The following is a 24,478-nucleotide window of genomic DNA, read 5'->3' as shown; positions in this document are numbered from 1 at the left end:
GGGGCTGGATGAGGAGGGGGGGAGCGGAGCGGCGAGGGTTCCTGAACGAGCGCTGAGGGACACGTGGCCAAGAGTGGACCTCAGAAACATTTATTAAAGTGAAATCTGATCGGCCGGGTTTCAGCGGGCGTCTCTGCAGGCTGACGTCTGTTTGTCAGACGACCCCAGGAATGTTTAAAGGGACGACAAGAGGAACGGTTCCTTTAGATCTGACTTTAAATGTGACTCAACAGAGATGTGAAAGTGAAGGATAAGGACCCTGTTAGGAGCTTCAGGACTGTGTTATAGGGCCAGTGATGATGATAAAATCATCATTTTTAATATGTCAACACTTTGGAAATTCTTCTGCAAATATCAAGACAGTCTGGCTGCAGACCACAGCTCTCAGGCTACGCCCTGCAGACCGCTACTGTGAGACGCAGCATCCGTCAGGATGGAAATACACGCTGAAACATTCAAAGTAAAATCACTTTAAACTTCCAGTTAGGGTTAGGAAAAGAATTAAGGTCCGGGTTAGGATACCAAAAGTTAAAAACCTGACCAGATAAACCTGAGTACAAAACATTTGATAAAGCTGAGTAGAGTGTTAAAGGATAAAAGCTGTCCTCAGTGACCACTGATACAGCTAATGTAGCTAAGGCTAAAGCTAATGAAGCTACAGTGCTTAACAGATGTGTTAGCCCACCCTAACCCTAACCACAGTCAGGTTTCTGCCACAGCTGCCCTAAATTAACAGCATTGGTAATTACCAAAATCATTTTGATGTTTCTGCAATGGTTAATACACCAATATGTAGAAGCTCTTTAACCCAAATGATATTTTTAATGCTAAAATAGAATTATTATTGTTATCCATGAATTCACAAATTTACTGATTTACAAAAAACTGAAAAAATAGTAAAGCACATGAATATTTCTGATGAATGTGTCAGATTATAGTTATTTACTGTCATTCCTGAAGAGAAAAATGAGTTTTAGTGCTTGAATGTTATGCTTGATTCATTTCTGACTTCTCAGAGAAGCCCAGTGAGCCGGCTCACATTTGGGTGAATTCAGTTTGAAATTCCTCATTCCTGTTCAAAATGGTAAAACGTGGAGAGTTGACTGAAAATGAAGGAGTCGGCATTAAAGCACTTCATGATGCTGGATGGTCTCTGAGACAGATATGACAGCTGGGCTGATATATTTGGTAAGCTCTGTATGTTAGCTAGATAAGCTACAAAAGGTAATGTTGCTTATGTAGCAAAATCTAAAGCTAAGAAAGTCATGTTAGCTATATTTGCTTGTGTTACGTTTGCTTTAGCTTAAGCTTTAGCTATGTTAGCTATATTAGCTACAAAGCTACTTTACCCATGTAGCTCCATGCGCTTTGCTTAATCTCATGTTGCTAAATCTAAAGCATAAGAAGCTAGGTAACTGAAGAGGATAATGTAGCTACGTAGCTAAATCTGAAGTTAATGAAGCTATAGTAACTACGATAGCTGTTAGCTTATGCTATGCTTGCTTCAGCTACGTTAGTTACATAACTCTGTTACCCATGTAGTTGCATTAGCTTAATTTACCTTTGCTAAAGCTCATGAGGCTAAATGTAAAGCTAAAGAAGCTACGTTAGAAAGATAAGCTAAGTAGACGATGAGCTACATTGCTAATGCAGCTACAGCTAAATGAATGACGTGGTGAAAGAGCAACAGACCAGACTGGATCCTGGACCGCCAATCCACGCCCCAAGATTTAATTTCTGATAAAAGCACTGCTTGAACCAGTGGTTACGTCCTATAAATGTGTGTAGCATGTTTTTGAAAACCCAGACCGATGTTTCTTCTTCTTCTGGTGTATTTGGAGCAGAGCTACATCCACTTTAGAACTATCACAGGCTGTCAAAGTATTCTGACTGGCTCTACATTACTTTCTGATTTGGACATTATTGGTTTCTTCCTTCTCCTCTTACGCCTGAGTTCCTTCTGTGTTTGCACACTGCCCTGCAGTCTCATGCCCTTATATGGTCATAAAGGGGGTGTGAGGCACATTGGTCCTCAATAACCAAGCATTCTGAAGAAGAAAACTGTTCTTTAATACAGCTTTTTAAAGAAGATTGATATTTGAGCTGGAAAGCTCCAAATCACAGGTGTCAAACTCAAGGCCCGGGGGCCAAATCCGGCCCGTGGAACAGTTAAATTCGGCCCCAGGATGATCTGTTCTGACTGTCCATCAGTCTGAGGTCTGCAGATTTCCTCCAGTATAAAAATCTGAACTTATCCTGATGATTTCAGATTTCCTTGTTAAGTCACAAAATCTGAAAAAGGAGTAAAAATATTTAGATAAGAAGTCAGGAATGTGGGAAAAGAAAGTGTGTTTTAATTTCACATTTTCAATTTAGCATCTCACAATCAGGACTCAAACTTAAGATTTTGATTTTTAATTTCATACTTCCAGCATTTCAACTCATACTTTTGACTTCTCATATATTTTGAGCTTTAAGATTCAAAATTCTAATTTTTAAGTAATATTTTGACCTTTTCAACAAATTATTTTGTATTTTATTTCATATTTTCATCTCCAAACTTTGACTTCATAATCCTATAGTTTGTCCATTTAGACTCACAATTAAATTTATTTCATATTTTGACCTTTTAAACTCATGACTCTAACTTTATATCTAATATATTTGCCTTTAAAAAAGATTATTTTTCAATTTCATGTCTTGTTTTGACCTTTTTGAACAAATAATTTTACTTTTCTCAAATTGAGAGCCTTTAAACTCATCTTGTAACTTTTTTAAATGTCAAAATCGTTTATCATCAGTGCTAAGATTTTATTTTTCTTATTTTATTACTGGTGAAAATGAGGTTGACATTTTCTGGTTAAAAAGGTGACCTGTTAGACCCTCAGGTTAGTCCTGAATCCAGAATCCGGCCCCTGCTGTGGCTGAGTTTGACACCCCTGCTCTAAATGTTGAGTGCTGCTGTTATCAGCATGTCTATAATGTTTTAAACTTCTGTGACCCCCCATCCCTCCGTAACGCTTCCTCACCATGTCGTTTTTGTTCTCCAGGAAGATGGAGAGCTTCTTGAGGAAGGAGACAACCACCAGCAGCAGGTCCTGGTCTTTCCGGTCCAGGATCTTCACCAGCATGTGGACAATGTTTTTGTTCCTCATCTTCAGCTCGGTGCGAGTGTCTTCAGCCAGGTTCAGCAGCAGACACAGAGCCACTGAGAGTCAAACACAGAAGTCAGAGGGTTTTTATGCAGCCATAGACTCAAACTTGACTCTGCTATTCCTGCTCTTCTAATGGGACAAAGTCAGGAAGTAACGGTGCTATAAACATTTGGCTCAGTACGTTTAGGGTTTAAAGTCACATTTTTGGAACAATTTCTTTTCTTTGTCTTTCACACATCCTCTAAAAGTAGTATGAGTAGTTAGTAGGTCTGCTGAGGTTTATTCTGTTTTTTTAACAAATAAAAGCAATAAAAATACATTTAAAAGAATAAAACTCCAATTCCAAAAAAGTCTTAGCTAAATAAAAGATTCAGAAATAAATTCTACCACAGATGGATTTGTGCAATTCCAACAATGTGCAGAGGATTTTGGTGTAATTTCTGGTAAATAAAAACTCAACATTTCCTGATAATAGGCGACTAGAACTTCTATTTTTCTGTACAGGCTGATACAATTTCATTTTTACTAGTGCCTCATCATGTATGTTGAACCAAACTGTGATGAACTAAATAAATGGCGGATTACCTGAGAGGAGCTGCTCCTGTCTGACCAGGAGGCTCTGGTACTTCCTGAGAGACTTCTCGTGTTCCTTCTTCAGGTTTTGGTTCTCTGGAGATTCTTCATGTGAGAACAGTCAAGGGAAAATAACCAGCGTCTTCTCTACTGTACCAAAAACCAGTCCAGAGTTAGACCGCCCTGTCTGTCTGCTCCCGTTTTAAAATCTGGATCTTTGAATGTTCAACATCACTGAAACAGAGGGTTAGGTGCTCTCAGTCCTTCTAACAGACTAAAATAAAGGTGGAAGGAATAAAAACACAGCTTAGATGGGTTGGTGTAATTATAGCCAACAGGGTTTTAATCTGAATGAGAAATCTAAAACCAAGAAAAAGTGGTTTCTCAGTTGCTGTTATACTGCTACACTGCAAATGCTTTGGTGCGCACCAAGATTTAAAAACTCAGATTAAGAAGTGTTAGATAATTTATCTTGTTTTAAAGTTAATGTTTTATTTTTATTGTCTAACTTTACAGTATAATCTTAAATCAAGCATGATCATATCTTTTTTGTCTCAATTAGTCAGGAATTCCTTTGGTTAAGTAGACAGCTGTTAAAATAAGCGACATTAGTTAATTAGTTTTAGTTGTTTAGTTGTTAGTTAGTTTTAGTTGACTATAATGATTTTTGAATTTTAGTTTTAGTTATTTAGTTAGTTTTAGTTGACTAAAATGATTTTTGAATTTTAGTTTTAGTTACTTAGTTAGTTTTTGATGACTAAAATGATTTTTGAATTTTAGTTTTAGTTAGTTTTAGTTGACTAAAATGATTTTTGAATTTTAGTTTTAGTTATTTAGTTAGTTTTTGTTGACTAAAATGATTTTTGAATTTTAGTTTTAGTTATTTAGTTAGTTTTAGTTGACTAAAATGATTTTTGAATTTTAGTTTTAGTTATTTAGTTAGTTTTAGTTGACTAAAATGATTTTTGAATTTTAGTTTTATTTAGTTAGTTTTAGTTGACTATAATGATTTTTGAATTTCAGTTTTAGTTATTTAGTTAGTTTTTGTTGACTAAAATGATATTTGAATTTTAGTTTTAGTTATTTAGTTAGTTTTAGTTGACTAAAATGATTTTTGAATTTTAGTTTTAGTTATTTAGTTAGTTTTAGTTGACTAAAATGATTTTTGAATTTTAGTTTTAGTTAGTTAATTTTAGTTGACTATAATGATTTTTGAATTTTAGTTTTAGTTATTTAGTTGGTTTTAGTTGACTAAAATGATTTTTGAATTTTAGTTTTATTTAGTTAGTTTTAGTTGACTATAATGATTTTTGAATTTTAGTTTTAGTTAGTTAGTTAGTTTTTGTTGACTAAAATGATATTTGAATTTTAGTTTTAGTTATTTAGTTAGTTTTAGTTGACTAAAATGATTTTTGAATTTTAGTTTTAGTTATTTAGTTAGTTTTAGTTGACTAAAATGATTTTTGAATTTTAGTTTTAGTTATTTAGTTAGTTTTGGTTGACTAAAATGATTTTTGAATTTTAGTTTTAGTTATTTAGTTAGTTTTGGTTGACTAAAATGATTTTTGAATTTGAGTTTTAGTTATTTAGTTAGTTTTAGTTGACTAAAATGATTTTTGAATTTTAGTTTTAGTTATTTAGTTAGTTTTAGTTGACTATAATGATTTTTGAATTTTAGTTTTAGTTATTTAGTTAGTTTTTGTTGACTAAAATGATTTTTGAATTTGAGTTTTAGTTACTTAGTTAGTTTTTGATGACTAAAATGATTTTTGAATTTTAGTTTTAGTTAGTTTTAGTTGACTAAAATGATTTTTGAATTTTAGTTTTAGTTATTTAGTTAGTTTTAGTTGACTAAAATGATTTTTGAATTTGAGTTTTAGTTACTTAGTTAGTTTTTGATGACTAAAATGATTTTTGAATTTTAGTTTTAGTTAGTTTTAGTTGACTAAAATGATTTTTGAATTTTAGTTTTAGTTATTTAGTTAGTTTTAGTTGACTAAAATGATTTTTGAATTTTAGTTTTAGTTATTTAGTTAGTTTTAGTTGACTAAAATGATTTTTGAATTTTAGTTTTATTTAGTTAGTTTTAGTTGACTGAAATGATTTTTGAATTTTAGTTTTAGTTATTTAGTTAGTTTTTTTTGACTAAAATGATATTTGAATTTTAGTTTTAGTTATTTAGTTAGTTTTAGTTGACTATAACTAACTTCAGTTAACTAACTATAACTGGTCTAGACTGCTGAAGGTATTTTTAGAACACAACACTGGTGAAATGTTCAGTTCATGTCTGCTCTGTCTGGTAGAAAGGTTTGATCATTATTGTATGTAGGAAGGGTCTAGGCTTATCCACTGCTGATGTAACATTCTTTTTTTAACAGAATAAGCAGGGGGTCACACATAAAGGAAAAAGAATGTTACATCACCAGTGTTCTGTTTTTTGATCTTCCTTTATTAGAACAAAATAAATTAAATTAATAATTTTTCTGATTATTTCTTTCTTTTTTAGAGGTTTGCTTTGGGATTTCTGTGTGTTTAATGATGGAGGAGGACAGTGGATGGAATCAGAAACAGGGACGAGAGGGTTGGGGAGAGACATGCGGGAAAGGGCCACAGACTGGACTCCAACCCGGGCCGTCCCGGGGTGGGGTGACCCTTAAACACTCTGCACTCCACATGTCTTTGATTTCTAATTTGCTGTGAACTGTCTGAAGGTTTTTTTCATGTTTTATTTCCTATTCTTTCAACAATAAGTGGTAATCAGCTGGTTTCCTGATTTGTAATTTCAAAATAAAAGTCTGTTAAAAACCCAGAGCTACAGTAAATAGATGCGTTTGTAAAAGGATATAAGCCTTCTTCTTCTTCTGCAGCTCTTCCTGCCAGAGGTCGTACCTCTTCAGCTCGTGCTCGATCATGTTCATACACAACGCCCCGATCTTATAGTGTGTGACCAGGCCGTGGAACTGGGAGAAACTGGAGGAGAAAATGGAGAGAAAAGTGCTGCCATTTATCCAAAGTGTGTTTTCAGAACTGAAGCAGCGTTTCTGAACGTTTGGGATTCCAGCTGGGAGCTGTCAGTGAGCGACCCCATCCGTCACCCCTGAAGACGTTTACAGAGTAAACTGTCAAAGTCAAAACATGTTCAGTCAAACCCTCCGTCCCGCTCCGGCTCATAATCAGGCCGGGCTGAACCGTTTCACAGTCCAAACAGCATAACAGGGAGGTGGACGCGGGCCAAGAGCCACGATCGGTTTTCAGGCGGACGCAGCCTGGATCAGCTCTGACAGACGTTTATGTATTATTGTAGCCACGGCTAATTTTAGTGTTTCCGAGGCCTCAGCTGGAGAATCAAACCTCAGGACCAGGTCTGCTGCCAGAGACCAGGACTACTGTAGGACAGGAAGAGCAAGGAGGCATCTGATGGAGAGGGTCAAAGCTGTGACAACCAGAGTCAGAGATACTGCCCTGAATCAGTGGATGTTATTAGGAGACAGAGGTTAGAGCTGAGATACGTCAGAGCAGTGATGCTCAACGTGTGGCTCTTTAATGTCTTCATTTCAAATATTATTCCCCCAGAAAACCTTAAAAAATACAAACTTTTTGCCCCTTTTCACCATTTTTTGCCACTTTTCATCCATTTAAGCTACGTTTTACCATGAAATACCACTTTGTTCCTCCTTTTTTCCAATTTTTGCCACTTTTATCCCATTTATGCCCATTTAAGCTACCTTTTGCCATTAAAATCCTCTTTTTCCTACTTTTTGCCCATTTCTGCCACTTTTTTTTTTGCATTTTTTACCCTTTTTGCCACTTTTATCCCAAATTTGCCCCTTTTCACCATTTTTTCTCCCAATTTTCACCCATTTAGCATACCTTTTATCATTAAACACCAAATTTTTACTACTTTTTGTCCATACTTGCCACTTTTAATCACATTTTTGCCCATTTAAGCTACCTTTTGCCATTAAATACTATTTTTTTGCCCATTTTTCAACCTTTTTTGCAACTTTTACCCATTTTTTGCCCTTTTTCAACATTTTACTCCCAATTTTTGCCCATGTAAGCCACCTTTTGACATTAAAAACTATTTTTTTCTTAGTTTGTCCCCATTTTTGCCACTTTTATCCCATTTTTGCCCTTATTCACCATTTTTTGCCACTTTTTTACCAGTTTAAGCTACCTTTTGTTTCCTATTTTTGACATCTTGACTGCTTTTTGCCCATTTTAGTCACTTTTCACTCATTTTTTTGCCACATTTGGAAATTTTATGTCATCTGTAGCTCTTATTTTCACTTCTCATCCATTTTCGCTTTCTGACCCTTCTTCCACGTTTTCCTCCCTATTTTTGCTCATTTTCACCCATTTTTGTTGCATTTTGACCATTTTTGCCTCCTTTGACTTATTATTATTGCTACTTCAAGCCGTTTTTGTCCCTTTTCACCGCTCAGATTGTGGCTCTTGCAAAGGTATTTTTCAACAGTTTGGCTCTTTGGTTGAGCAGGGTTGAGTAACGCTGCATCAGAGTATTCATATCTGAGAAAGAGAGGGAGACTCTTTTACCTCTATGAGGTCCCAGTGTGATTCCTGGTCTCATAGAATTCAACAATATTCACTATCCACTGTCTCTGTGGCGAACATAAACAACGCATCAGATGTTAAACTGAGACATTTTACCATTTCATGAAAACGTTAGCTTGTTTTGACCCTGATGGCAGCAACACATCTCAAAAAAGTAGGGATGGGAAACAAAAGGCTGGAAAAGTAAGTGGTACTAATGAAAAACAGCTGGTGGAGCATTTAACAACCAATGAGGTTAACTGTCGACAAGTCAGTAACATGACTGGGTATAAAAGGAGCAATTTAGAGAGGCAGAGTCTCTCAAAAATGGGCAGAGGTTCACCAATCTGTGAAAAACTGAGGCTAAAAATTGTGGAACAAACAGAAAAATATTCCTCAATGTAAAATAGCTCAGACTTTGAATCTCCCTCCATCTACAGTCCATAAAATCATCAACAGATTCAGAGAATCTCTGAGAGCAAGGGACAAGGCTGAAGGGGCCCTCAGGGGCCACGTCATTAAAAACAGGCATGATTCTGTAGTGAAATCACTGCATGGGCTCAGGAACATTCCAGAAATCATCGTCTGTCAACACAGTTGGCCGTGCCATCCACCAATGACAGTTAAAGCTGGATCATGGAGAGAAGAAGCCATATGTGAACAGGATCCAGAAACACCGTAGTCCATCTTCTCTGGACCAAAGCTCATTTAACATGGACTGAGGAAACATGGAAAACTGTTCTGTGGTCAGAGGAAACATGGAAAACTGTTCTGTGGTCAGAGGAAACATGGAAAACTGTTCTGTGGTCAGAGGAAACATGGAAAACTGTTCTGTGGTCAGAGGAAACATGGAAAACTGTTCTGTGGTCAGATAAATGTAAACTTGACTGTTTCTGACTGTTGAGTAGCTATAACCTTACATCTGACAAGGATGGGACAACAATCCTCCCCCATTAGCTGGTCTCCTCACTTCCCAGATGTTTACAGACTGTTGTTAAAGAAGAGGAGATGCCACACAATGATAAACATGGACCTGTCCCTACTTTTTTGAGAAGTGTTGCTGCCATCAAATGTAAAATGAGCTAATATCTTCATGAAATGGTAAAATGTCTCAGTTTAACATCTGATCTGTTCTTTATGTTCTATTTTGGCTCAAAAACGTGTTTCTGAGATTTGACAATCATAAATAAATTAAATAAATAAATAAAAATTGACTTCTGTCTTTATTTACATTTTACCCAGCGCCCCAACGTTTTTGGAATCATACTTTTCCCATCTTTATGGAGAAATGTGAATAATAGCATCTGAGTTCAGGGCCATCTGGTTTACCTGGAGAAGCAGAAGAAGACGTGGGTGATGGTCGTTGCCAGGTCCATGCTCTGCTTCCAGTCCTCCCTCAGAACCCGGGCCAGGGCTCCCAGGACGGTCTCTGAGACAGGGAGACAGGAAGACCAGGTCAGCAGAGACAAGGAGACAGGAAGACCAGGTCAGCAGAGACAGGGAGACAGGAAGACCAGGTCAGCAGAGACAGGGAGACCAGGTCAGCAGAGACAGGGAGACCAGGTCAGTACAGACAGGGAGACAGGAAGACCAGGTCAGCAGAGACAGGGAGACAGGAAGACCAGGTCAGTAGAGACAGGGAGACAGGAAGACCAGGTCAGCAGAGACAAGGAGACAGGAAGACCAGGTCAGTAGAGACAAGGAGACAGGCGAGAGCAGACACAGATGAGAGAGACAAACTTGGATGGGAGTCAGATGGAGCGGGGAGCCGTGCAGCTGGAGGTTAATCTAAAGAAACGTGGGGGAATGTGGCAAGGATTTTGAGCCATGGGTGCTTCTCAACATAAAGACGTGCGTCCCAGGGTTCCTCTCCTCTTTCCAGAGCGACCCCAGGCCTCCGGGTTCACACGAACACTCGGCTCTTATCAACACCGGAGGGGCTGATGCGGCGCGGCAGACAGAGCGAGCTGAGGACGCGTTCTGACAGATACAAATGGACCCGTGGCGTCTCAGCGCCGCTGCTGAGGATGACGGCTCCGTGCTGTTGTGGATAAAACATCCCGGTTGTCACGGAGGGGAAAAGAAACGGAGCTTAGACGTGTTTTCTTAAAGAGCAGAGAGCACAAGCTTCAACCAACTTTTTCATCCGAGTATGGTTTGATTCTGAGATCCTGGAACACGGCTGAGGCCTGAACTTTTGAACTTGAGTGACTCGATCCAAAACATCCAAAAATCTGTAGAATAATCGAGTCTGAAAGCTCATCTCTGACCTTTTCAGAACCGTCAGCCACGTCTCAAGGTCTTCCTCTGTTTTCGTTTGTCACACGGAGAGATAGCTTTCATAGCAACAGTCACCGGACCGCCAAAAAAAGATCAAGAAGGCCGTCCGCATTCCCTCCATGTTTGACTACCTGAGCTGAGTCCAGCTGTGGGAGAGGAGACGGCTCTTAAGGCAGAAAGGCTTTAATACCACAGAGGGAGTCTGATTCTGACAGGGGGGTTTATCAGGGTCCAGTCTCTGGGTTTATCAGGGTCCAGTCTCTGGGTTTATCAGGGGCCAGTTTCTGGGTTTATCAGGGGCCAGTCTCTGGGTTTATCAGGGGCCAGTCTCTGTGTTTATCAGGGGCCATTCTCTGGGTTTATCAGGGGCCAGTCTCTGGGTTTATCAGGGGCCAGTTTCTGGGTTTATCAGGGTCCATTCTCTGGGTTTATCAGGGTCCAGTCTCTGGGTTTATCAGGGGCCAGTCTCTGGGTTTATCAGGGGCCAGTCTCTGGGTTTATCAGGGGCCAGTCTCTGGGTTTATCAGGGTCCAGTCTCTGGGTTTATCAGGGGCCATTCTCTGGGTTTATCAGGGTCCATTCTCTGGGTTTATCAGGGTCCAGGCTCTGGTTTATCAGGGTCCAGTCTCTGGGTTTATCAGGGTCCAGTCTCTGGTTTATCAGGGTCCAGTCTCTGGGTTTATCAGGGTCCATTCTCTGGGTTTATCAGGGGCCAGACTCTGGGTTTATCAGGGTCCAGTCTCCGGGTTTTTCAGGGTCCAGTCTCTGGGTTTATCAGGGGCCAGTCTCTGGGTTTATCAGGGGCCAGTCTCTGGGTTTATCAGGGGCCATTCTCTGGGTTTATCAGGGTCCAGTCTCTGGGTTTATCAGGGGCCAGTTTCTGGGTTTATCAGGGTCCATTCTCTTGGTTTATCAGGGGCCAGTTTCTGGGTTTATCAGGGTCCATTCTCTGGGTTTATCAGGGTCCAGTCTCTGGGTTTATCAGGGGCCAGTCTCTGGGTTTATCAGGGGCCAGTCTCTGGGTTTATCAGGGGCCATTCTCTGGGTTTATCAGGGTCCAGTCTCTGGGTTTATCAGGGGCCAGTTTCTGGGTTTATCAGGGTCCATTCTCTTGGTTTATCAGGGGCCAGTTTCTGGGTTTATCAGGGTCCATTCTCTGGGTTTATCAGGGTCCAGTCTCTGGGTTTATCAGGGTCCAGTCTCTGGGTTTATCAGTGGCCAGTATCTGGGTTTATCAGGGGCCATTCTCTGGGTTTATCAGGGTCCAGTCTCTGGGTTTATCAGGGGCCAGTTTCTGGGTTTATCAGGGTCCATTCTCTTGGTTTATCAGGGGCCAGTCTCTGGGTTTATCAGGGTCCAGTCTCTGGGTTTATCAGGGGCCAGTTTCTGGGTTTATCAGGGTCCATTCTCTTGGTTTATCAGGGGCCAGTTTCTGGGTTTATCAGGGTCCAGTCTCTGGGTTTATCAGGGTCCAGTCTCTGGGTTTATCAGGGTCCATTCTCTTGGTTTATCAGGGTCCAGTCTCTGGGTTTATCAGGGGCCAGTTTCTGGGTTTATCAGGGTCCATTCTCTGGGTTTATCAGGGTCCAGTCTCTGGGTTTATCAGGGGCCAGTCTCTGGGTTTATCAGGGGCCAGTCTCTGGGTTTATCAGGGGCCAGTCTCTGGGTTTATCAGGGGCCAGTCTCTGGGTTTATCAGGGGCCAGTCTCTGGGTTTATCAGGGGCCAGTCTCTGGGTTTATCAGGGGCCAGTCTCTGGGTTTATCAGGGGCCAGTCTCTGGGTTTATCAGGGGCCAGTCTCTGGGTTTATCAGGGTCCAGTCTCTGGGTTTATCAGGGGCCAGTCTCTGGGTTTATCAGGGGCCAGTCTCTGGGTTTATCAGGGGCCAGTCTCTAGGTTTATCAGGGGCCATTCTGAGGATGTAGTGGGTTTGGAACGGTTCTGTTCTTTCTTAAACGCTCTCTATGGGGCGTTGCCCAGGTGGATGTGGGATATCTCTAATGCTACAGATATCTGAAGAGTCTACATGGTGTGTCAGGTTAGTGAAATCTCTTTAAGTGTAAAAACTCCATCTTTTTATAGCTACCGTTCTGCAAGAGCTCCTCCAGGTTGTCGGGGTTTTGTGCGAGCTGAAAGATGAGCGAGGCTCCTCGGATCTTCTCCTGGATGTCCTCGTAGAGCAGCTCCACGTATTCATCGATGCTGTTGATGCTCGCCACCTCGTCCAGCTGAAGTAAATATGAACAGAGTTAGCTTTAGCATGACGCTAATCCTACAGGGTATTCAGTGATGGACAGTACTGCTACAGTCTTTAAAACAGAAAATCCATGTTTTCGTTCCTACCTCCACTCCTGTGTAAGGTGTGAAGTCTCGTGGCGTGATGCGTTTCTTCTCCTGATTGTCTGTAAAAATGAATAATTCAGCGTCACAGAGAGGTTTCTAATCCTGAATGACTTTCCTGTTTTGGTGTTATAGTAAGTAAACTCCTCTGTACCGTTTGATTCTTTACGTTTCTGTAAATAGAAGAGCAGTTGCTCCACCTCGCTCAGTTTGGACGGGTGAATCAGGCGACATTCCTCCACCACCTTTCGGGCCAGAGAGGACGTGTCCGTGTGGGCGTTCAGGCTTTTCAGGCGGATACTGGAGCCGGAACAAACGGGGAGATTAGAGGGAGAAATTAGAGCGTCTGAAAGCAGCGAGAATCTGGATTCAAGACAGGATCAAAATAAATAAACATTTATAATAACAAATAACAATAAACACAAGATACAACCTAGAAAGTCCGTCCATCAATATATTTCTAATAAAAGCCACATTATATCCTGAAAATTATACATAAAAAAGTAAATTCAACATAAAGCAGATGGACTCAAGGAAAGACATGAATTCACGTGATCAGGATGGTGCTGGAGGAGTGGGAGGCATGGCCAGGGCCAAAACAGAGACAGAGTAGTTACACCTGAGGATAATCTAGATTACAACAATGAGAAAGACAATCTAGATTTGAAAAATAAGAATATAGATTAAAATATAACTAATGAAAACTAGATTTAAAATATAAGAATCTGGATTACAAAATAAACAATGACAATCTAGATTTGAAAAAAAAAAATCTAGATAACAAAATAAAGAGTGAAAATCTACATTTGATATAAGAAGAATCTAGACCACAAAATAGGGAATGAAAATCTAGATTTGAAAAATAAGAACTTAGATACAAAATTTAGGGATGAACATATTTTTTTTCTATCCACATTAGACCCATGTAATACTTGACAACACTGTTGTTCTCTCTACTCCTCAGCGACACGTTTTTACTGAGCTAGAAAGTTTCCCGGTCCTAATATACCCTAAAACTTTTATCAGGATATTTCAGGGAAATGTTGGATAATGATATATATGAACATTAAAAATATTAAAGGTTCTATCAGTGATGCAATCGTGTGATTTATATTTAGTGTGTCATTCTGAATTGTTAATGCAGTGACTAATAACTCACATTTTCTGACACTCCTTGCGTTCTCCGACTATGGCGTCCCCGAGCTCTCCCAGGACGGTCGCCTCCACCTCGTACTGAACCACGAGGGCTTTCTCAGTGGGGTGGACGTCCAGAGTGCAGCCCTTCACTCTCCTGTTGGTAGCAGAAAAACAACGTTAACATGTCTGAAAACACTCAGAACAACAGCGCTTACACTGTTATTTTATTCCATAAAATTAATACATAATGTTCAGTTTGGATGTTACAAAAATTAGAAGGTTTCGCATAATATCGAGGCAAGTCGTGATTCTACCATATAATATTTAAGATATGACATTATTATCCAACACAACATAAAACTCATAATTTTACCATTCTAGGCCATTAATTCAGACAAAAGGATGGTGTCTGAGCTACTCTGAGAAAATTTTTGGCTTCATAAAAGTCTTTATTTTAAGGTTATAAGTCATTGTGCTCATATTTTTATCACACTGCAGAGCTAAATATTCATTTTCAGACAGTTTACTTTTTATATTCCATTTTAGCGTGAGCATTTTACCACATAAACCGTTAATAATCACAAAGCCAAGCGGAGTCAGCATCAAATATTTAGATTTTAAAAGAAAATCTAGATTTTGAACATTGAAAACGTCGATGGTAAGGAATAAAAATCTAGATTTTGAAAACAAATTTAGATCTACATCTAAACAAATTAAAATAAAGATAAAAAATAAAGACGAAAAATTCTAAAATCTAGTTTTAAAAATGAAAAGAAAATTGGATTTCAAAATGAAAAACTAGATTAAAACATTAAAACTGGATCTTAAAAATTTTAAAAATTTAAATTCTATACTCTACAAACTGAAAATCTAGATAAATAAATAAAAATCTAGATTTAAAAATGACAAACTAAATTAAAAGAAAAAAATCTTGATTTAAAAAATGTGAAAATCTAGGTGTAAAAAAGAAAAACTCAATTTTCTTAAAATACGATTTTTAAGAAACAATAACAAAAAACAATAAATAAAATCTAGTAAATATTGGGGAAAAATAGATTTTTGAAAAAGGAAATTCTAGATTTGAAGAAATAAAAAATCAAAATTTCAGAACTTAAAATCAACATTTTCTCTAGAACCTCCTGCACCCCTACTTCAGACAGGTAAACTGGTGTGAAACTTTTGCACCATTTCTTCACCAACTTGTAGTGAGATGAATGTGAACATTTAGAGGTTTCAGGTAGGGGCGCACCGATTGCAATTTTCCGTCCGATCACCGATCTTTAAAAAGCCTGACCTGCCGATTACAATGGTGGCCGATAGCGTACCGATTTTTTTCTAACTGCCAGCATCCACCTTCAATGTTCCAGTCTTATTTTATTGAAAAACATTGAACAATACCTGTGAAACAATACAAACATGTTGTTTTAACTGCACATGAGGTAGTTCTCTCAAATATAAATGAAAAGTTTAGAGCATTGCTGTCCAAACTACTAAATTATATCAGATCCTTTAGTCTTTCATTTTCACATTTCAGTAGGTAGAGGCAGATGAAACCGATCTTATTTACAAGGATCAGCCGTTCGCCGATCTCCTAAAATTAAGGAAATCGGCAGAGAAACTGATTTTGGCCGATCGATCAGTGCACCCCTAATTTCTATCCCAGATAACAGGATAAATCAGTCAAGATCAAGACAACCAGAAGTCCATCCTTGTCCAGTAAATCAGAGTAAAATAACGTTAATCTGCTGTATTCTTCTGTAGGTCCTAGATATTTTGCCATATTGTTTCCCCAGGATCCAGGTTGCAGCCAAAATAACCCTGTGACCCCCTGAAGGGTCCTGACCACTTAACAATGACTGTTCTAGGGTAATATTTTACTTTTTCAGTTGTTTATTTCATTTATTGCCAATATAAGTAATCTTTGAAGGTAAATACTGGACAATCTCCATGCGTTAACGTTGTTTTAAAGGCTAAATCATAGTAAAAAAGAATATCTTTAAATAAATTGGTGAAATTCTGGACTGACGTGATATTTTTTCTTTGCATTGGCATTAATGGGCTACTGTAGCATACAGTGAAACAGACAGGCTAATAAAATACGGCTGCCGCTGTGAACTCTGACAGAGGAAACCTAAAGGCTATCCTGACTGTAGAAATAAAGGATAAAACAAGAGCCTATCCTGTTAAACGGCCTATCCTGCTCTGAATGAGCCCGTTCAGCATCCTGACGGTCTCTGCCTCTCTAACGTCCGCTAACGGCTAAATGAAGCTAACCATGCTAACGCTAGCAGCCCTCACCTCTTCAGGTATTTAACGCCTCCTTCCTGATGATTGTCCATTTCTGACCGCGGATTAATCCCACATCAGATCTTCGTTCCTCCTAAAATCACCAGCTGATGCTGACACCGACAGGGCGGATGTTATTGATCTCCTCTTGTTGCCAGGGAGGCGACACCACAGCTCCCAGCATGCACCGCGGAGCAAGAGCGCACTGCTGCCATCTACAGGCGCGGAGGGGGATCCCAGGAACCGGGAGGGCACAGGTGAGTAAAAACAAAGGTGAAGCTGTCTCTTCAAGCCTGTCACTCTGTCTGACATGATAAACACGGAGAGAGCGTGGACCAGTGGCTGTGTCTGAACTGTTACTGGGATCCAGTTTACAGCACTGTGACTGTAGTTAGAAGTCATTTTCTAAATCAGGCTGAACTTATAGTTGTACTCAGTCGTGATCATCAGTCACTTGTGCTCCTGACCTCTAGGCCAGGTCAACCTGGTGAAAGGGATATATAAACATAAAATCAGTGGTTGTCTCCATACTAGGACTCTCAATTCTGCTGCTGGGCCGCAGATCTAACCATAGGCCTTATGATGCATGTTTGATACTATTGCAGATAAATAAAGTAACCACATTTTTAGTCAAGCTGAGTTCGGTTTGACTCTCCGCACCCAGACCAGATTACTGTCAGACCTGCTGGATCCAGAATCCCCTTAACTAGAACCTGTCTGACAGTGAAGTGGGCTGAAAGATCTCCAACACATCATGGAACCATCTAGAGAAGAACAGATGAGAAACAAAGTCACTGACATCTATCAGTCTGAAAGGGTTACAGAGACATTTCTGAGGCTTTGGGACTCCAAAATAACACGCTGAGAGCCATTACCCACCACAGGGGAAAACTGTTAACAGGGGTGAACCTTCCCAGGAGTGGCCGGCCTACCAACACGACTCCAAGAGAACATGGACGACTCGTCCAGGAGGTCCCAGAAGAACCCAGAGCCACATCTAAAGACCTGCAGGCCTCACTGACTCAGTTAAGGTCAGAGGTCATGATTCAACTATCAGAAAGAGACTGGGCAACAATGGCATCATGGGAGAGCTCCAAGATCAAAACCACTGCTGAGCAAAAAGAACACAAAGGCTCGCCTCACATTTGACTAAAAACATCCTGATAATCCCAGAGACTTCTGGGAAATATTCTGAGGACTGACCAGACAGAAGAGGAACTTTCTGGAATCCTAACCCCCACCCAACAATTCCACTTTAAAAAAAAGTAATAAACTATGGCAGACTGTTTAGTCGGTCCAAAAATGGACAATAATACCCAACTGCAGCCGTGGCCACTGTACAAACCACGCCCCCTACAAAACACGCTACCTACAAAACACGCCCACTTGTGTTATTAGCTTAGCTTTAGCATTTTAGTTTCCACTGGTTAGGTGTAGGGGTAGCTCGTGGGTAGGCGTGTTTTGTATGGGGCATGGTTTGTAGCGGTTGCGGCTGCAGCTAGACTCTTCTCAAAATGGAGGGATCTTTAAAGGATGACATCATCTTCAAAGAATGACATCATCTTCAAAGGATGACATCATCTTCAAAGGATGACATTCCATCCTTGCCTTTTACACTCAGGCCAGTCTAGGCCCCCAGCTGTGATTCCAGTCTAACCAGTGGGATCTACTAGCTAGATATCCTTCTAAAACAGGCTTACGACAGCATGAGGGAGAAAAGCGGTTAAACTAACCCAGCATTTCATCAGAACATCAGACCAACACTCAGACATGGTGGTGGTAGTGTGATGGTCTGGACCAGGACCTGGACCACTAGAACCATGAATCCTGCTTTCTAGCAGAAAATCCTGAAGGAGAACGTCCGTCCATCAGTTCATGACCTCAAGATCGAGCACATTTGGGTTGGGTTCTGGACCAGGACCATGATCCCAAACACACCAGCAAGTCCACCTCTGAATGGACTAAAGACTAGATGAAGGTTCTGGAGTGGTCTAGTCAGAGTCTGGACTTAGATCTGACTCAGATGCCGTGGCATGACCTTAAACCCCTCCTGTGTAGCTGACTTTAAACAAGTCTGCAAAGAAGAATGGGACAACATTCCTCCACAGTGATGTGAGAGACTCCCTGACAGTTATTACAAACACCAAGGATGGAACAACCAGTTATCAGAGTGTGTGTGGGGGGGGGCTTTTTCACACAGGACCAGGTGTGTTTGGATGGATTTTTAACCCTCAGCCATCTCTTTCATTTACTACCCTTTAAAGCCATTAAGGACAAAAACGTCCTCTTCTAAAAAACTGCTATAAAAACTCAACAGATTCATGTTTTTTCTGCTTTTTTTGGTATAAATCTCTTAAACACTTCAGCTGTGCTCAAAACTACCAAACATTCAATCATTTTGAGGATTTTAACCCTTTAAATTCCAGTTTGATTACTTAAAGTCAATGTTGTTTTTAACAAAAAAGCCAAAATATGTGAAATCTTCCTCAAACCAAATGTTGGATGGCTGGGTCATTATTTCTAAATCCAGCTTGGACATGTCCATGATTAGCCAAAATATTGACTTTGATACATTTTTAGTTTTTGTGTAGCATCTGATTTAAAATTTACTACGCTTTCGAGTCATTAAGGCCAAAAATGTCCACTTCCAAAAATGACAATAAAAATAGGTATAATTCATATTTTTTTCTGCTTTTTGGGTGAAATCTTTTGATCAACTTCAGTTCTGATCAAAACAATCAAATATTGAATAATTTTCAGGATTTTAACCCTTTAAATGCCAGTTTGATTACAGGATGGTCATATTTTTTCTAAAAACACACACAAAACAGTCATTATTTTCCAGATAACTAATGTTTGGGGGTTGGTGGGTGTTATGTCAAACATTAGCCAAAATAACTTTGATGCATTTTTAGTTTTTGTGTAGCATCAGATTTTAAATTTACTACCCTTTCGAGTCATTAAGGCCAAAAACGTCCCATTGACTCCCATTCAAACCACTTTTTTAAAGTCTCATAGCCATGTCATGATATAGTCAGGCATTCTGTAATGTTATGGTTTCAGCTGAAGTTGTTTCAGAGATTTATGCAAAAAAAGGAGGAAAAGTATTAATCTATTAGGTTTTTATAGCATTTTGTTGGCAGTGGACATTTTTGTCCTTAATGGTTTTAAAGGGTAGTAAATTTGTTTCACACTGGCTTTTAGAGCGACTGAAACATGAATTCCAAAATTTGCCTATAAGAAAGTTTGTTATAAAAACTTGGACCACGTGCACTAACACAGACAAAATGAAGAGCAGAGGAAGAGGAAAACGAAAATGTCCGTAGAGATGCTGAGGGTTAGACTGAATAAAAGAAAGCATCATTTAAAAACAGACTGTTGTATTTCCTCAGGTTGTCTTTGTCTAATATTTAAGTGTGGATAGACAAAATAAGAAAGGAGGAAGAGGACACAGCTCTGTATGTTGTTGAATCAAAGTCCTGCGTCGTCTCTCTCCTCCCCCTCGTCTCTGCTCTGACACGGACGCCGTCTGTACTCTGGCCCTCCGCTCTCTGCTGACGTGACGAGACAAATTAGCGTTACCTTGTCTAATGTAGTCAAACGGCTGCCGAGCGTCTGCTGAAGACGTTGAGCTGTATTAAACGTGATGGCCCTGACTGTCAGCCGTGCTAACCGCTCCTGAAAAGGTGACGCCACATTTGGCTGTTATTCACCGCTGGAGTTTAAAGAAACCACACCTACGGGTCTCTCTGTGGGGCGTTCTGATCTTTAATTCATACGGGATGTGGAGAATGCGCCGGGTATTTTTACATCTCAAAAGCGTCCTTCTGACCAGAGAAGCACGCCGTGGAGGTCATCTCACGCCATCGTACCGCCGCTTTGATGATTTTGTTCTCGGCCGCTCACCGACAAACTCTCCTTTCATAAGGAGCGACTCGGAGCCGCTCCTGTCGAGCGCTTACACACGCTAACGGTGAATATTTGAGGCGACTGGTGGACGTGTTCTCTGCAGACAGCATGTGACAGGCCTGAAATGAAGCCAGGGCAGATATGAAAGCAGGCACTGTCTGTCAAAACCAGGAAATAATCAGAGCCAGCGTCCACCTCCGAGGCCCAGCTGAAAGTCATTAGCTCTAAACAATGTGCTGCTTCTACGGTCAGCCTGAAAAAATAATAACAGCAATAATACTTAGAAGATTAGCGTAATGATTTCAGAGGATCCGCAGCGTTTGAGCCCACTCTGGAAGATTACAGTCAGCCATCGGGGCGTGGACGCACTGGAGGAATATTTCTGATTATAATAACCAACCGTGATTACCCGCCGCTAATCCTGTTAGCCTTTGTTTGAAAAAATGGGATCAAATATGAAGAGGGCACTCAGGAGTCAGAAAAAAGCACATCCAGATGGGTTTGACTTTTTATTCTCTAAAGCAGCAGCCTCACCTCTACGGCTCCATCCCAGCAAATATACAGACAGAAGCGCCGAAACCTGTTAGCACAGCTCTTTACATCTGAGTTCAAGCTAGAAAGGCAACGTAAAGGCCACGTTTACACAAAAACAACAGAGACGGGACATTTTCAAAACCTTATCCACAGATCTGTGATCAGACTCTAGAGCAGTGATACTCAACCTGTGGATCTGTAGTGGTATCTGTGGCTCTTTTATGTCTTCATTCAAATATTATTCCTCCAGAAAACCTCAGAAAAGGGAAACTTTGACCTCAGAAATCAATCACATTAATCAGTAGATTTCCCAGACTGATACAGACGGCTCTAACTGTCAGACTTAATTGTTCCATTTATCCCATTTTTTCACCATTTTCATCCATTTAAGCTAAAGAGCCAAACCGTTGAAAAAACCTTGTTTCCTATTTTTCGAGAGGGACCCAACTGCAGTCAAGATGGCCGACGTGGGTGTCACTATCGAAGTTTCTTCTTGGCGTTGGACTCAGCTGCCAGGGTTCGTCAGTCTTTTTCACACCCAAGCCTAACCCTTGGTGCTGGATCTCAAATATTCCCCTTCCCCACTGCCTTACCCTGAACCTAGGCCTAACCTTAGGCATACGGACTTCTGGTTGAGACTTCCGGTATGGATTGGATGTATGTCGGCCATCTTGTCTGCAGCAATGTACTCTTGTATTTTTTTGCCCTATTTTGCCACTCTTGACTGCTTTTTGCCCATTTTAGTCACTTTTCTCTCACTTTTTTGCCACGTTTTTGTGACTTTTGGACCATTTTTGCTAGGGATGGGACCGATCCCATCCAATATCGGTATCGGGTCCGATACGGACGTAATTAATAGATTGGATATCTGACCGTTGGTGCCGATCCAAGTGACCGATCCAAATCCATCCTACAGTTTGCGGTAGACCATGAACGCACCGCAGGCTAACAGAGACAGTCTGTGTAGCTGAGCTAGTATCAGTTAGCTTGTTCTTAGCGGTATAAGCCTGGTAGATTAAACATAAATCTATATTTAGAACAGAACTAGTCTAAAGATGAGAGACACAGCCAGAGAGGAAGGCTGCGGCCTTTAACTGAAGCTACAGCGGCCTCTAGTGGCGGGAGGTTCATTACAGACAGTATAGTCAGGGATTACAAGCACGTTTTTTGGATAATGTTGATATTTATTTTTTAGTAGTCATTCAAATAAATTTGTTTGGAATACATTTAAATTTTTGCAGCCTTCCTCTCTGACCCTTCACAGGATGAGAAGCTTGGCGGCGGCTAAGCTGTTAGCGTCTAGTAGGAAGACCGCGGTACGCCGGTTTTCTAAAGTAGTAAACAGAAATAAAGTGGTATGTGCTCACGTATGACTACTCACCTGAAGAGAAAAGAGGCCAAATATCAGAGCAGGATATTAATCTGCAAAGAGGAGCGAGGGTGGGCGGGGCTAGCTTTCAATGCTAGCGTGTCTCTCATCTTTAGACTAGTTCTGTTCTAAATATAGATTTATGTTTAATCGATGAAGGCTTTTTTCTTTGTAATAAGAGGAGCTGGTTGGTTTACTACAGCCTCATGTAACCTCACACATTATACCAACAACAATAATAAGTGTTAAAATATACAGAGTTTAACAAATGTATCAGCCCACCCTAACCCTAACCACAGTCAGGTTTCTGCCACAGCTGCCCTAAATTAACAGCATTGGTAATTACCAACATCATTTTGATGTTTCTGCAATGGTTAATACACCAATATGTAGAAGCTCTTTAACCCAAATGATATTTTAATGCTAAAATAGAATTATTATTGTTATCCATGAATTCACAAATTTACTGATTTACAAAAAACTGAAAAATAGTAAAGCACATGAATATTTCTGATGAATGTGTCAGATTATAGTTATTTACTGTCATTCCTGAAGAGAAAAATGAGTTTTAGTGGTTGAATGTTATGCTTGATTCATTTCTGACTTCTCAGAGAAGCCCAGTGAGCCGGCTCACATTTGGGTGAATTCAGTTTGAAATTCCTCATTCCTGTTCAAAATGGTAAAACGTGGAGAGCTGACTGAAAATGAAAGAGTCGGCATTAAAGCACTTCATGATGCTGGATGGTCTCTGAGACAGAGATGACAGGTGGTCTGATACATTTGTTACGTGCTGTATATATATATGTGTGTATATATATATGTGTGTATATATATATATATGTATATATATATATATATGTATATATATTGGAAATATTGGAATCAGCATCAGTATCGGCACAGATTTATCAGAATAGGATCGGAAGTGAAAAAAAGTGGATCAGTGCATCCCTAATTTTTGCCCCTTTTTCACCACTTTTCACCCATTTAAGCTACACTATATTGCCAAAAGTATTCACTCACCCATCCAATACTGTAAATCAGGTGTTCCAGTCACTTCCATGTCCACAGGTGTATAAAATCATCACCTAGGCATGCAGACTGTTTCTACAAACATTAGTGAAAGAATGGCTCGCTCTCAGGAGCTCAGTGAATTCCAGCGTGGTACTGTGATAGGATGCCACCTGGGCAACAAGTCTAGTGGTGAAATTTCCTGGCTCCTAAATATTCCACAGTCAGCTGTCAGTGGTATTAGAACAAAGTGGAAGCCATTGGGAACCACAGCAACTCAGCCACCAAGTGGTAGGACAAGTAAAATGACGGAGCGGGGTCAGCGGATGCTGAGGTCATAGTGCGTAGAGGTTGCCAACTTTCTACAGAGTCGATGGCTACAGACCTCCAAACTTCATGTGGCCTTCAGATTAGCTGAAGAACAGTGGTAGAGAGCTTCATGGAATGGGTTTCCATGCTAACAGCTGCATCCAAGCCGTACATCACCAAGGTCAATGCAAAGCGTGGGATGCAGTGGTGTAAAGCACGCCGCCACTGGACTCTAGAGCAGTGGAGATGACTTCTCTGGAGTGACCAATCACGCTTCTCCATCTGGCAATCTGATGGACCAGTCTGGGTTTGGAGGTTGCCAGGAGAACGGTACTTGTCTGACTGCACTGGGCCAAGTGTAAAGTTTGGTGGAGGGGGGATTATGGTGTGGGCTTGTTCTTCAGGAGCTGGGCTTGGCCCCTTAGTTCCAGTCAAAGGAACTCTGAATGCTTCAGCAGACCAAGAGATTCTGGACAATTCCATGCTCCCAACTTTGTGGGAACAGTTTGGGGATGGCCCCTTCCTGTTCCAACATGACTGTGCACCAGTGCACAAAGCAAGGTCCATAAAGACATGGAGGAGAGAGTTTGGTGTGGATCAACTGGCCTGCACAGAGTCCTGACCTCAACCCCATAGAACACCTTTGGGATGAATTAGAGCGGAGACTGAGAGCCAGGCCTTCTGGTCCAACATCAGTGTGTGACCTCACAATGTGCTCCTGGAGGAATGGTCAAAAATTCCCATAAACACACTCCTAAACCTGTGGAAAGCCTTCCCAGAAGAGTTGAAGCTGTTCTAGCTGCAAAGGGTGGACCCACGTCAGATTAAACCCTCTGGATTAAGAATGGGATGTCACTGAAGTTCATATGCCAGTCAAGGCAGGTGAGTGAATACTTTTGGCAATATAGTGTATCTTTTGCCATTAAATACCACTTGTTTCCTATTTTTTGTCCTATTTTGCCACTCTTGTCCACTTTTTGCCCATTTTTAATCTCTCGTTTTCACCGCCTCTGCCTGATTG

The 24,478-nt window shown here is 40.4% G+C and overlaps 1 protein-coding gene across 1 annotated transcript in view; it reads right to left on the bottom strand.

The window, feature by feature from the left end:
* kifap3a (kinesin-associated protein 3a) overlaps positions 1 to 16,500 on the bottom strand; it is a 54,574-nt gene extending 38,074 nt beyond the window's left edge. Inside the window, exons 1-9 of the mRNA XM_041790663.1 lie at positions 16,338 to 16,500; positions 14,062 to 14,193; positions 13,057 to 13,202; positions 12,906 to 12,964; positions 12,649 to 12,790; positions 9,612 to 9,711; positions 6,574 to 6,698; positions 3,741 to 3,839; positions 3,030 to 3,208 (exon numbers count right to left, since the gene is read on the bottom strand). Coding sequence (XP_041646597.1) covers positions 3,030 to 3,208; positions 3,741 to 3,839; positions 6,574 to 6,698; positions 9,612 to 9,711; positions 12,649 to 12,790; positions 12,906 to 12,964; positions 13,057 to 13,202; positions 14,062 to 14,193; positions 16,338 to 16,378 — 1,023 coding nt within the window. The 5' untranslated portion in view covers positions 16,379 to 16,500. The remainder of the gene's footprint in view (positions 1 to 3,029; positions 3,209 to 3,740; positions 3,840 to 6,573; positions 6,699 to 9,611; positions 9,712 to 12,648; positions 12,791 to 12,905; positions 12,965 to 13,056; positions 13,203 to 14,061; positions 14,194 to 16,337) is intronic.
* Between the last annotated feature and the right edge of the window lie 7,978 nt (positions 16,501 to 24,478).

Source organism: Cheilinus undulatus, linkage group 7 (genome assembly GCF_018320785.1).
Source record: "Cheilinus undulatus linkage group 7, ASM1832078v1, whole genome shotgun sequence".
Lineage (NCBI taxonomy): Eukaryota > Metazoa > Chordata > Actinopteri > Labriformes > Labridae > Cheilinus > Cheilinus undulatus.
This window is presented reverse-complemented; position numbering and strand designations above follow the sequence as displayed.